This window comes from Chelmon rostratus, chromosome 4 (genome assembly GCF_017976325.1).
Source record: "Chelmon rostratus isolate fCheRos1 chromosome 4, fCheRos1.pri, whole genome shotgun sequence".
In the NCBI taxonomy this organism is placed as follows: domain Eukaryota; kingdom Metazoa; phylum Chordata; class Actinopteri; order Chaetodontiformes; family Chaetodontidae; genus Chelmon; species Chelmon rostratus.
The window spans coordinates 1,041,910-1,053,999 of NC_055661.1; the positions used below are offsets into that span (position 1 = coordinate 1,041,910).

The following is a 12,090-nucleotide window of genomic DNA, read 5'->3' on the forward strand; positions in this document are numbered from 1 at the left end:
TGCATCTTTAGCCCACAGCAAGCCTAGATCAAAGTTATGCAATTTAAATACATTTGAGAGCTGAATAGCTCTTCATTAGTAAAACAGAACCCGCAATCACAGTTTCTCTTTGGTGGTTTCCAATAACAGTCTGTCTGCTATTAACTTTCTGGCGTTATGCTTCACTCCATCAGTATGCTGTGTGTGAGGGTATTTAGATAGACGGCATGTAAAAATAGAGCAAACAAAAGATCAAAACACAAAACAAACGCTGAACAATAACAAGTTATTAAAACATGTTACGATGTTTTGTATGTATGTAGTATGTATGACCGTAACCAATGCCACATCCAACATTACTGCTGCTATAATTCTGGAGTCACTCCTCTATGCTGAAAACCAGCCATGAAGAAGAGTATTGACAGGAGGCAGGTGAGGATCTCAATGGCCAAGTGAGGAACAAAGTCCTCACACATCAAGTCCATTGCGTTGGTGGAAGGCTAACAAGAACAGAAATCCTACGTTGGCCTCTTCTCAACAGAATAGCAACAAAACTTCCAAGAGCCAAGAGCCGAGAGCCTGAGCCTGGAGAATGTGGACGTGCTAACATTTTTTCATTGCAATGCAAAGTTCCTTGTGAGCGAGTGTGAACCATTCTTCCACAGTCCAGTTCTACCTCCATGGCCTGCTGTTAAAGCAAAGCCTGTTTCTTCTGTTTCTTGTTTTAGATTCTTCTTTATCATAGTTTAAAAGGTTCAGCTCCTTCAAACGGAACTGAAGACTTCAACAGGTGTTTGTTTATGAGAAAAGTATAGTGCTGTGTACTTGGTGTAAAACTATATTTTTGTACTCTTGATATAGTATACATTTGCTAGTTTTTTGAAAGAAAATTGTACATGAAGACCAAGAATAAGTTTTGTTTTTTTTTTTATAAAATGCTGGAAACAATAAAATACATATTTTTCCTTTTAACTGATTAATAATAAGTTAATCAAAGTAATAATCAACAGATTAATTGATTATCAAAATAGTTGCAGCCCTAGACTGTTGTGGGTTTCCTGATTAAGCCGTAAAAAGTGTACAAAAACATGACTTGAGCAACTAGTAATCAATCAGTTATTGAATTCAGTTGTATTAATGCTTTTACAGCATAATGGTACAATGTGTGACTGGGCCACTTGTGAGTTATATATCATCTTCACTGAGGACAATTCACTCAGCGGCTACATCATTACATACACCTGTTTGTTAATGCAAATAATCAGACACTAATGTTGCAGAAAGCACAAACATAAAAGGATGCAGACCAGGGCTGTGACGGCATTTTTTCTTACTGGGGTGAAAGTTGTGACTTTAATGAGCTCAACCCCATTGTAGGCATCCGTCAATGCAGACGTCGTTCAGATCAAACATTATAGAGGGCAAGAAATTTGGTCTAAGTGACTTAGACGGTGCATGATTGTTGGTGTCAGGATGGTTTATGAATCTCATAAAGTGCCGATCTCCTGGATTTTCAGATCTCTCTCTGACTTTTCTAAGGAATGGAGCAAAAAATAAAAAAAATCACGAAGCAAGGGCAAGTTCTGTGTACAAATACACCTTGTTCATGAGGGAGGCCAATGAGGTCAGTGTACTCCAATGGCCTCCACAGTCCCCAGACCTCAATCCAATAGAGCACCTTTAGGATGTGGTCAAACGGCAGATTGCATGAATGTTGTATCGCATTAAGTGGCAACTGAGTGTATATTTCTGAAAAGTGGCCACAGTTCTGTCAGGCTAGAGAGAAACAAAACTACATACATTCACAATGAGGATTACACTCACCACTGCAAACTCATCTCTGTCCAGATGACCATCTTTATCTATGTCACTCAAGTCCCAAACCTAACAGCAGGAAAAAAAAACACAATGAGGCAATTTAACATAATTCAAGGAGTAACTATTACAACTGTTACAGTTTCTATTTCATAAATCCACTTAGGAAAGAAGCATGTGCTTTGACAATTCATTGCTCAACGTCTAACCAGTGAACAATAGTTCACATTAAAACACATTAAAAAAAGGGCAGAGTCTCTTTAAATGTAGACATTGTGGGTCATAAATGACAATTGAGATGGATTATTTTTGCTTTTTTTTTTTAAGAAAATCCTACTCCTACATAATGTCTTGAAGTTCTGACTTGAGTAATTTTCAATCATGAAACCAACATTTAAAGTCAATACCTTCCCAAGGACATCCAGAGGTAGCTTAGAGTTGATTAGGACTGGTTTGACCTTCTCTCCTGACAGCAGGCCATTAACTGGGGCCAAACTTTCAAAAATCCCATCAAATTTACTCTTCTCCTCGGGCTACAAAGGAAAACACACAGTAGTTATGTAAAAAGCCTCATCTGTAATGGTTATGCCAGGATCAGACTACACAAAACTTCTGTCTTTGACAATGGTCACCGTGTCAGATCTAACCATCACAGTGCCATAAACTCTTGCCTAGAAGAGAGTACATGTATGACTCAGCCCAATCACAGCACGTCTTATTTCACAATCACGCACAACTTCAGATGTCATCGGGGAGGCGGGTGAAGCAACTGTCAATCATGGTGACAGAGGCGTTGTGTGTGATGCTGACAGAAAGAACAGCTGTCGATGTACTACAACATTAAAAGCAAATGCAAGGGGCGGTGTATACTTGGGCCTATTCAGTCATTATTTTATGTCTACTGGGTAGCATCCGGATAACAATTACGACAGGTACGAGTTTCACATACAATAATTTTATTTCCATAGTTACTTATTCTACAAGGAGCAGGCTTGGCTGTGTTGGCCGCTTCAAACAGGCTACTTTAACGTTAGATCTGGAATTAGTAATGATAAACATACTCCCGCAGTTAGGACCGGGGATAATGTTATGGTAGCGTAGCCAGCCACTCGCCTGGCTGATGAAGTGCTTCCATTATTTCTCGCTAACATTGGTCTTGGTTCTCGGGGAAATGTCAAATAGGCAGGGGTACTGTTGCTACAGTCCTGCTACAGTCCTGGTGAGAGCACCTGATTGGTCGCTTACGACCATATCATGGGAGTTGTCACATTAGGCGTGTCAAGACAAAAGAAATTTAACATGCCAGTCTTTTCATCAGGGTGTCGCATGTCCCAAACACTGCACGACAGGTCGATTAGCATGTGCAAATGGTCAAAATAAATCAAAATAAAAAAAACTTGAGAAATTGAATGTATTCTTCTTTTTCTTTCTGGGTCAGTGAGAAACAATCCTTTAATGATAGCATCATGCTACTGTGTGTGTGTGTGTGTGTGTGTGTGTGTGTGTGTGTGTGCGCATGTGTTAAAACACACCCTGACAGCCCAGTGTAATTCACCGGAGGCAGAAGCTGTGCTGCTTAGAGACGGACTGCTGGTGTCCTTCTGAAATCAGACAAACAAAGATGGTTGTCATAGCAACACCACATGATCCATTCAGTGGATTAAAGTCACATCTTCTCTTATAGTGAGCTTTTGAAATAAGATTTAATAACAATAACATGAACATGAACTGTTTAGGTTTGTTTTTATACAAAGATTATGAGGATTTAAGCTTTAATGTTGAAGGCATACTCACAAACTTGGGGGGAGGTACTGTGAGGTTGAGGCTGGACAGACTGACTTCCTGACCGCTCTGAGCACAGGCCACCAGCCGCAGAGCTACGTAAAACCCCTGAGAGAGAGAACACACAGTGTTCTCCATCAAATCTTTCTCAATCTCTAATCCTCTACCTGAGACAATTAACACTGAGGTAGCCCCTAAAGGGCACACAGCTCTAATATATTATTACTATGATTATCAAATTCTAAAAAGAAAAGACATAGAACCATATCTATATTAAAGAAAAATAACCATGGGCCATCTTGTTAGATCAACTTACAAAATTTTAATGAAATAATTGTGCATCCACTGTGATTTGCACTTTTCTAAGCGAAATACATTCAGCACATCATTAAAGCACTAGATGAGAAGTGATCTTTTCCCAACCTGTTTGTCCAGATAGCCTTTGCCATCAGGATCAGCCAAATCCCAGATCTGAAACACAAGACACAAATACCCAGCATTAAAGACACAGTGAAACAAAACCATGCATTTCACCAAGTTCTGATCTTGTCCGCAGGTTGATTGCTCATTTATCTCTTATGCCATGCTAAATACATGTTAACATGTTTGGATTTTTATATCAAAATGTTCTGTCTTTTCTCTTCCTGTAAAACAAATGTTTCTGCTGTCTCATCTTGAACTTGGGGGCACTTTCATTAATCTACTCAATCAAATGTGATTTGAGGTGACAGGTGATGGGCTAACTCCACCCATCACATAAAACCCCACAAACCCACTTGATCATTACCATCATAGCAGGTGTGTGTTGGGAATTCTGCTGGCAAACAAAGAATGCAGTCTAGGTCTCATTTGCCCATTAAACCTTGATACTCCTCCTCCTAGTCTAACAACGTACGAGAGGGAATATGGAAAAAAAACTACTGCGATCAATTAGACACATATTGTGATTGTGATATGATACAGCATTTTAGTGAGAAGAGTTCATTTTTGCATTTCACTTTCATTGACAAAAATGTAAAAATGATGTATTCAGCCCTAGTGTGGAGGGGAACTCTGTAGCTCCCGAGCCTCCTTACAAAAAGACATAAAGACACTTCTGTATCACCATGACTTAGCCCAGCAGGCTAGCCTAGTAAGCATGACCTCTAAGCTCCCTGTATAGGTGGGTGACAGAAAGACCAATTCTCTACAACCACATGAAGACCAGGGTACGTATGAAATTTCATCATTAAACTCATGTCTTCCAACCTCGTAAAAAGCCTAAAAGTGACAGAAGACACTGAAACAAGCAAGTGATTGGCAAAGGACACTAATGTTGCCTACAGAGCACCATCCAAACCTTAACAAGAAATATTTTCAGACAAACATTGTCTTTATTTGCCCAGAATGGGACATAAATTTAAATCTATATCATTATACATGAAGCATCATTCATATTTAAATCTTACTGACTAGGGATGTAACGATACTTAAACTCATGGTACGACAATACCATGATATTACGGCCACAATACAATATTTATTGTGGCATTTAAAAAAGAAAGAAGAACTTGTTGAAAAAATGCTCTTTATTGATAAATTGGTGTGTACAGCATTTTCTATTCATGTAAAATTTGTTTTTAACTTGATCTGCTTCTGCTGTCCTTCTTTAATGAAATAAGATAAAAGTAGTCAGCCATGAACTAAGCATGTGCAAATAATTGACATGAATTGTCTTTGGCAGTGAGTGCATGTTCAATTTCAACACAAAAACAATGCAGCAGTCAGTAGTAGTCCTTGTTAATAAACAATTAAAGAGCTGTTCCATCAGGTCACCACATCCGTGATCATTTCATGTACTGGTGCAGGTTTAACAGCCTCAGCTTTGTTTGAACTAGCCTTATTTTGAACTGACCTGTGTTAGGTATATCAGGAAGGTGCTGAAAATGATGTTTATCAGTTATCATCCATCTTTTTATGCATTTATATGAGATTAGAGTTAAATTTGTATTGTTCATCTCTCTTAAACATGCAGTCCTAAGTCATTTATGTTAATTGTTTTTTAATGATTAATTTCACTTAATAATTGAACAGAATGTTATCAAAATGTTTAACTATTACACTGCAACCCTGCACAGACCTGCTGGGACACTGGATATATGTAGTTTTTGGACATAACGTGTGACTTCAAAAGGAAATATGAGTATTAAATATGAGTATTTCAGTACAAATATAATTAAAAACACAATCGTGAAACCTGCCAGAAATGTACTTAATCTATTGATTTAAGTGGTTGTTACAATGATGTCATTATTCTGTTCTTCTATTCTTCATTTATTCATCATTTATTTCCAAAATTATGAACAAAATTACATCATAGAAGCCAGTTTACATGCAGTAAGAAAAAATAATATACCTAGAAACTAATTACACAGCCTAAGTTCTTAAATATAATAAATGTAATCATACATCATACGTCTGGCATTTGAAACAAACAAAACTGCTTGAAAATTGGCAGAAAATTCAATTCCTTTCTACTTATGGAGAGAGCTCCTGCTTTGTATGGACTCTACACAGCTGGGGACATGATTTGTAAGCACATGATAGACTACAACTGCCAAAAAGAATCGCAATTTGCCATCAATTCATCTCACACACAAACCCTCACCTCACACCAACAAGTGGCCAAAAACACATAAAGGCAGCTTAACTAGTGATGTGATCAACAAAGAATAAAGGAAAATCAAGTAAGTAAAACACAACAACACTAGAAATAAGTGTCCCCAAAGAAAATCATAACACCAGGATTGGTGTGCGTGTGTGTGCGTGTGTGTGTGTGTCTGTGTGTGTGCACGTGTGTGTGCGTGCATGCTAGTCTGTGAGATAGTAAGATTCTGATGGTTTGGCTAATGTAGCTACTTAGTTTACTATTGCCTTTACGTCAGCATTTAGTATTTTAAGGGTTCTTTTTACTCACTTGGTGACGTACTCATGTCGGACTCCAAGTTTCCAAGATTTAGCAATTTTTTTTTTTTTATTTACAGATTTGGCAGAAAATCCAATGGCAGTATGCAATGTAATGTTTTCCCTGACAAACATTTACATTTGCTCCAAAAAGCAGATGAATCCAAAAGTAAATCAACAGGAAAAAATAACAAACATCAGTGTAAATGAAAGTGACTGCACGATGTCTTTTCTCTGAAAGGTACCATGTTTAGTTTTTGACAAGTACTGGATGATTTGCTTTTTACTCTTTTGCGGATTTTTTAAAAACAAATTGGGTTATCCATTCAGAAACGGCTCCATTGTTTACACTCGGGATCAGCTGTTAGTGCTGTGCAACACCAGCGTACTCCCAGTGGAAAGACCGGAGATCCCCATGGAGATATGGAGACGGAGAAGGGGATGCAGAGCTGGACTTATGTGCCGGGACAGGCGAAGGCGGTATAAACCATCCTTACCGTCTCTTATTATGGGAAATGTGAGATCTCTCCCTAATAACAGCGCTAACCAGATTGCAGCGGGGGTACCGGGAGTGTAGCGTCATGTGTTTCATGGATTTGGCTGAAGGAACTTACGCCAGACACGCATGTCGCTTTGGATTATTTTCATCTGCTGACAGCGGACAGGTGAGCGACGGAGAGGAGGAAGGAGGAAGGGTGGAGGCACAGCGATGTTTGTGAACAAGAGATGGTGTAATCCAGCACATATCAGTGTAAAGGAGCAACGCTGTACAAGAGACAGTGAGCAGCTAGCTGTAAGCATTCAGCTGAATTACCTGCCGAGGGAGTTCTCGCATGTTATCGCGATAACTGTGTACACCCCCCCCCTCGGCTGATGCGGGAGCAGCATGCAAGCTGAGAGCCTCAGTCTGGAGAGAGTTCCTGCCCTGTGGAAAACTTCCTGTGTGGTTCCAGTGCCAAAGGCTGTGCATCCCAGGGAGCCTAACCTCTTCAGGCCTGTAGCCTTAACTTCCCACCTGATGAAGACTCTGGAGAGGATTATACTCAACCATCTTCGTCACCTGGAGAGCAGCGAGCTGGACCCCCTACAGTTCGCATATTGACCAGGCATTGGTGTGGAAGACGCTATCATCTACCTGCTCCATAGCTCTCTTTCCCACCTGGAGAGCACTGGGAGCACTGTGAGGGTCATTTTTTTACTTCTCCAGTGCTTTCAACACAACGCAACCATTTCTGCTGAGGGGGAAGCTGGAAGGAGCCGGAGTAGACTGTCACCTGGCTGCATGGACCATCGACCACCTCACCAACAGACCACAGTATGTGAGGCTTCATGACAGATGTGGTGTGTGTTGGATGTGGTAGTTTGCAGCACTGGGGTTCTGCAGGGTACTGTGCTCTCTCCTCTCCTCTTTACACTCTACACATTTGACATCAGACACAACACAACCAGCTCACCTCCAGAAGTTCTCCGATGATACAGCCATCGTTGGATGTGTATCACAGGGGAACAAATTTTAATACAGGGAAGTCATCACTAACTTTGTCGACTGGTGTGGACTGAACATCAGCACATCAACGCCAGCAAGACTATGGAGATGGTCACAGACCTCTACAGGAAAGTACCACAGACTACACCGGTGAACATCCAAGTTTTGGACATTGAGATAGTGGGGGAGTACAAATAACTGGATGTCCATCTCAACAATAAACTGGACTGGTCCAGCACCACCGATGCCCTGTACCAAAGTCGTCTTCAGCTGCTGAGAAGACTAAGGTCCTTTGGAGTGTGTAGGACACTGTTATAAAGTTTTGGTGACTCTGGTTGCATCTGCAATCTTTTACACAGTAGTCTGCTGGGGCTGTGGAAGGTCTGAGAAGGACAGAAAGAGACTAAACTGGTCAGGAGAGCTGGCTCTGTCCTGAACTGCCCTCTGGAAAACATTGAGGACGTAGGCGAGAGGAGGACGTTAGTCAAGCTGACATCTATCTTGCCAACCCCTACCACCCCTTGCATGACACCATGGGGCCCCTCAGCAGCTCCTTCAGCAACAGACTGCTGCATCCACTCTGTAAGAAGGAACGCTACCCCAGGTCCTTCACACCAGCAGCTGTGAGAGAGTTCAACTCCAGCATTGTTTGCACATACCTTGAGCAATATTACATTTTCATTTTCTTTAAGTACTCAAGCTATGCTAGCATGTGTGTGTATATATATAACAGCAACACCGTCTTTGTTTAGTTTTTTCAAAGCATTTCTGTTCAGTCTCTTTCTGCAATATATTTTTATAGTTCTTTTGTATAAAATGTACATATATATGGTAAATGGACTGTATATAGCGCTTTTTCTAGTCTTCTGACCACTCAAAGCACTTTACAACACGCCTGGATTCACTCATTAACACATTCACATGCTGATGCACAGCACACAGCACCTTGGGGTTCAGTATCTTGCTCAAGGATACTTTGACATGTAGACTAGACTAGCCAGGGATCAAACCACCAACCTTCTGGTACGTGGATGACCGCTCGACCTCCTGAGCCACAGTCGCCCACATAGTCATATATTGTCACACACATATATAGTCAACTTTATATTTTGTGTTCTTTACATTCTCTTATTATTCCTCCTACTATTGCCTGCTGCCTGTAACACCTGAGAAGTCATTTGGTACATCGCTACCCAGAAAAGCTCAAATCACAACAACAACAACAAAGCTTCAGCCAGGCCAAAGGAGCCTGAAAGAAGCATTTGAAGCTTCCACATAACAGTCCCAGAGCTGAAGAAACAGGATCAATCAGTGAATATATAGCCAAAGACTTAAGACTGTTTTCTGTGGTAGACAATGAAAGATTTCAATTCCACCAAGTGATAGCAGCACAGTGAGAGCAGCTCAAATAAAAAGCTCTCGCCGAAGCAGAGTGTATGTTATATTACGTTATTTCATTTTTACAAATGAAAAGTTTCTTCCAACAGACACAGCTTCTTTTTGAATCGCCCACTGGACTCAACATAGCCATGGTTTTGAAATCTGTTGTTTTGGAGTGGGCTCTCAACATCATCACAGTATTGCTGTCGTTAGATGAGATAAACAATGCACAGACAATGCACACAATATGGATGTGGCAGTGAGAGAGGCCAGACTGTCCCCACACATGAAGTGTTTTGCATACACTTTAAACCACACTTCACAATTCATTAATTCATTGAATGAGGAGAGTAGCAAGAGAGAGGGAGGACATCAGAGTAGCAGCAGGGGAAACAGCATTTGAGGCCAGAATATTTTTCACTTTGTGTCATGTTTGTGTTCATCAGATATATGTAAGTCCTATATTTACCTTAATTTTAGCTTTGGTTTGGTGTCAGCCAACTCCTGAGAAAAACATCTGGCTCTTTAACTCCTAAAATTTCTCCATTGTAAGATTACTAAAGTCTTCTTTTCTTTTTTTTCTTCCTACTGCTTTCAATGCTGCTGTAATGCCCAAATTTCCCCGACTGGGGATAAATAAAGTTTTATCTTATCTTATCTAAATCTATGTGGGTTTGTGACTTCAAGCAACACCTTTCAGTTAACACAATCTATTTGAGCTATTGTTCGTTTAAAAATACTGATACAACCTTAAAATCTTGCTTGTGATTAGAAATTGCTCAGTCTCCCAATTATTATTAGTCTTGTGCATATGAGATCTGCAAAGACATGAGGGCTGAATTCTGTGAAATAGGTATTAATAGTGTGCAGATAACTGGCTCTAATCAGTATTATCACTTTTTATTCTTATGAGCGCTGCAAACTTGACTCTTTTGGATAGTTTTCAACAGTGCTGACAGCAGGCACCAACTGACATAACCATAGACCTGAGACTGGCCTTCAGTCCATTGATAATCCATGACTGTGCGAAAAATAATTAGTCCACAAGCAGCTGCCAACTGCTGTATGAAACAAACACACCTCTGTGCAAAGTGACACAGACGCCATCAGCAACACCATCATTACAGAAAACAAACTGTCATTATTGCCACTGCTTACCTTTCCCAGTGTAATGTCAGGCAGTCCAGACTTTTTTAAGAACAATGCAGCTTCTGTTGGTCCTACTCTCCCTGCATTCCCAGGATCCACCTTGGAGCAAAAACACACGTCAGTCTTACTGAATTGTGGCATATTAACCTCTTCGGTTTTCTGTTTCATAATGAACTCTCTCTCTCAAACATGTCTTTCATAGGTGTTTTACATACAATTAGGGTTAGACTCCAGATGCTATATACTTTGATTCATCACCTTACCTGTCTGTACAGGCTTTCATACACAGGGTTCCCACTGGACAGCTGTGACAGAGAGAGAACAGAATAGCACTTTAAAACGACCCCATGCACTTCTCCTTACAGGCGAGGTTCACTCAGCTGCAAGTGCTGACATCATGTGAGCAGTGGAGTACTTTAAAATTACCAGCCGTTAATTCAGCGATCTGAAATAAGCTCTGTGTGAGCTGTAACGTTACTGAAATATCGAGCTAGAATAGTGGCCATACATACGAATAGCGCTCATTGAGGGTAATTTCGGTTTTGAAAGAGCACGTAAGCCTTGCTGTTCACAATCAATAACAAAGATCTCATTAACCATCGGCATTGTCATTATATGTCTGTTGCGCAAATGCAGCAGGACTATCGCTGCGTGGGTGATGATCAGCCTCAACATTAACATGGTCACCGGTGAACGTTGAGACTTATGAGTCAACTCACATCAGCATCATTAATCAAAGCCTAGACTAGTTTAGCTGAGGTTAGCCTACTGTACAGCGTGCCTTCTGACGAGCATGTTATCCCCATTCTCACACTATTTGGCGTCAAGGCTAGGCTAGCTAAGGTTTGCTAGCTTGACGACTGAACGCTATTATAGTTTCTGATGCTTTGATACACATGCGTGCGAAGGCTAGCTTGTCCCTAACTTGGTATACAGTATGCATGGTGCTTATCATCTTTAAATCTGAAATGTAATTAGTAAGTTAACAGAATGCTATATCGTAGGTAAATGGCTACACTGCTAGCTAATACCAGCTGAGGCTAACAAGCCCGCTATCTAACGGTACCGCAATAGGCCTTATTCGACCAGCTGACTGCCTTATTTCCACCTGCATTTCAAAGCGAGCCTAATGTTTTGTTTAGAGTACGGATAAAACACAATGTCGTGCATGAGACGTACTGTGTGCTAATTATTATCTTATCTCAGTGCAGAGCTGTGAATTCCTGCATCTTTACCTGGGTGAGAGATGTGAGGGCTGCCATCTTCCCTGTTGCTGCGGGAACGCACCCACCCTCCCTCTCCACGGCAACACTCCCCTTAGCGGACAAACCGACGCCTCACAGTCCGGGAACACAACGCTGGGAAAAAATAATGAATTTCTTCAAAGAATTTCTGCATTTTTGATTCTTCTTCTTCTACCTGTTTTTTATAAGCACATGCTTCTTCTCATCTTAAACTGGTTTATATTTCATTCATCATGTGCTGGATGTCCATTGCAGTTCATGTGTATGTGGGAGCTGCACAAACTCCTTGCCCTGAAGAAGAAGCGCAGCAAG

General features: G+C 40.7%; 1 protein-coding gene across 2 annotated transcripts in view; it reads right to left on the bottom strand.

Moving 5' to 3' along the window:
* Positions 1-11,811, bottom strand: part of LOC121605050 (epidermal growth factor receptor substrate 15-like 1) — a 53,019-nt gene extending 41,208 nt beyond the window's left edge. The window contains exons 1-8 of one of the 2 annotated variants that reach the window (XM_041934786.1): positions 11,770-11,811; positions 10,798-10,839; positions 10,544-10,633; positions 4,000-4,047; positions 3,589-3,684; positions 3,327-3,395; positions 2,202-2,327; positions 1,804-1,863 (exon numbers count right to left, since the gene is read on the bottom strand). In XM_041934786.1, the coding sequence (XP_041790720.1) occupies positions 1,804-1,863; positions 2,202-2,327; positions 3,327-3,395; positions 3,589-3,684; positions 4,000-4,047; positions 10,544-10,633; positions 10,798-10,839; positions 11,770-11,796 (558 nt within the window). In that variant the 5' untranslated portion in view covers positions 11,797-11,811. The remainder of the gene's footprint in view (positions 1-1,803; positions 1,864-2,201; positions 2,328-3,326; positions 3,396-3,588; positions 3,685-3,999; positions 4,048-10,543; positions 10,634-10,797; positions 10,840-11,769) is intronic. The other variant, XM_041934785.1, reaches the window with a different exon arrangement.
* Positions 11,812-12,090: the final 279 nt, after the last annotated feature.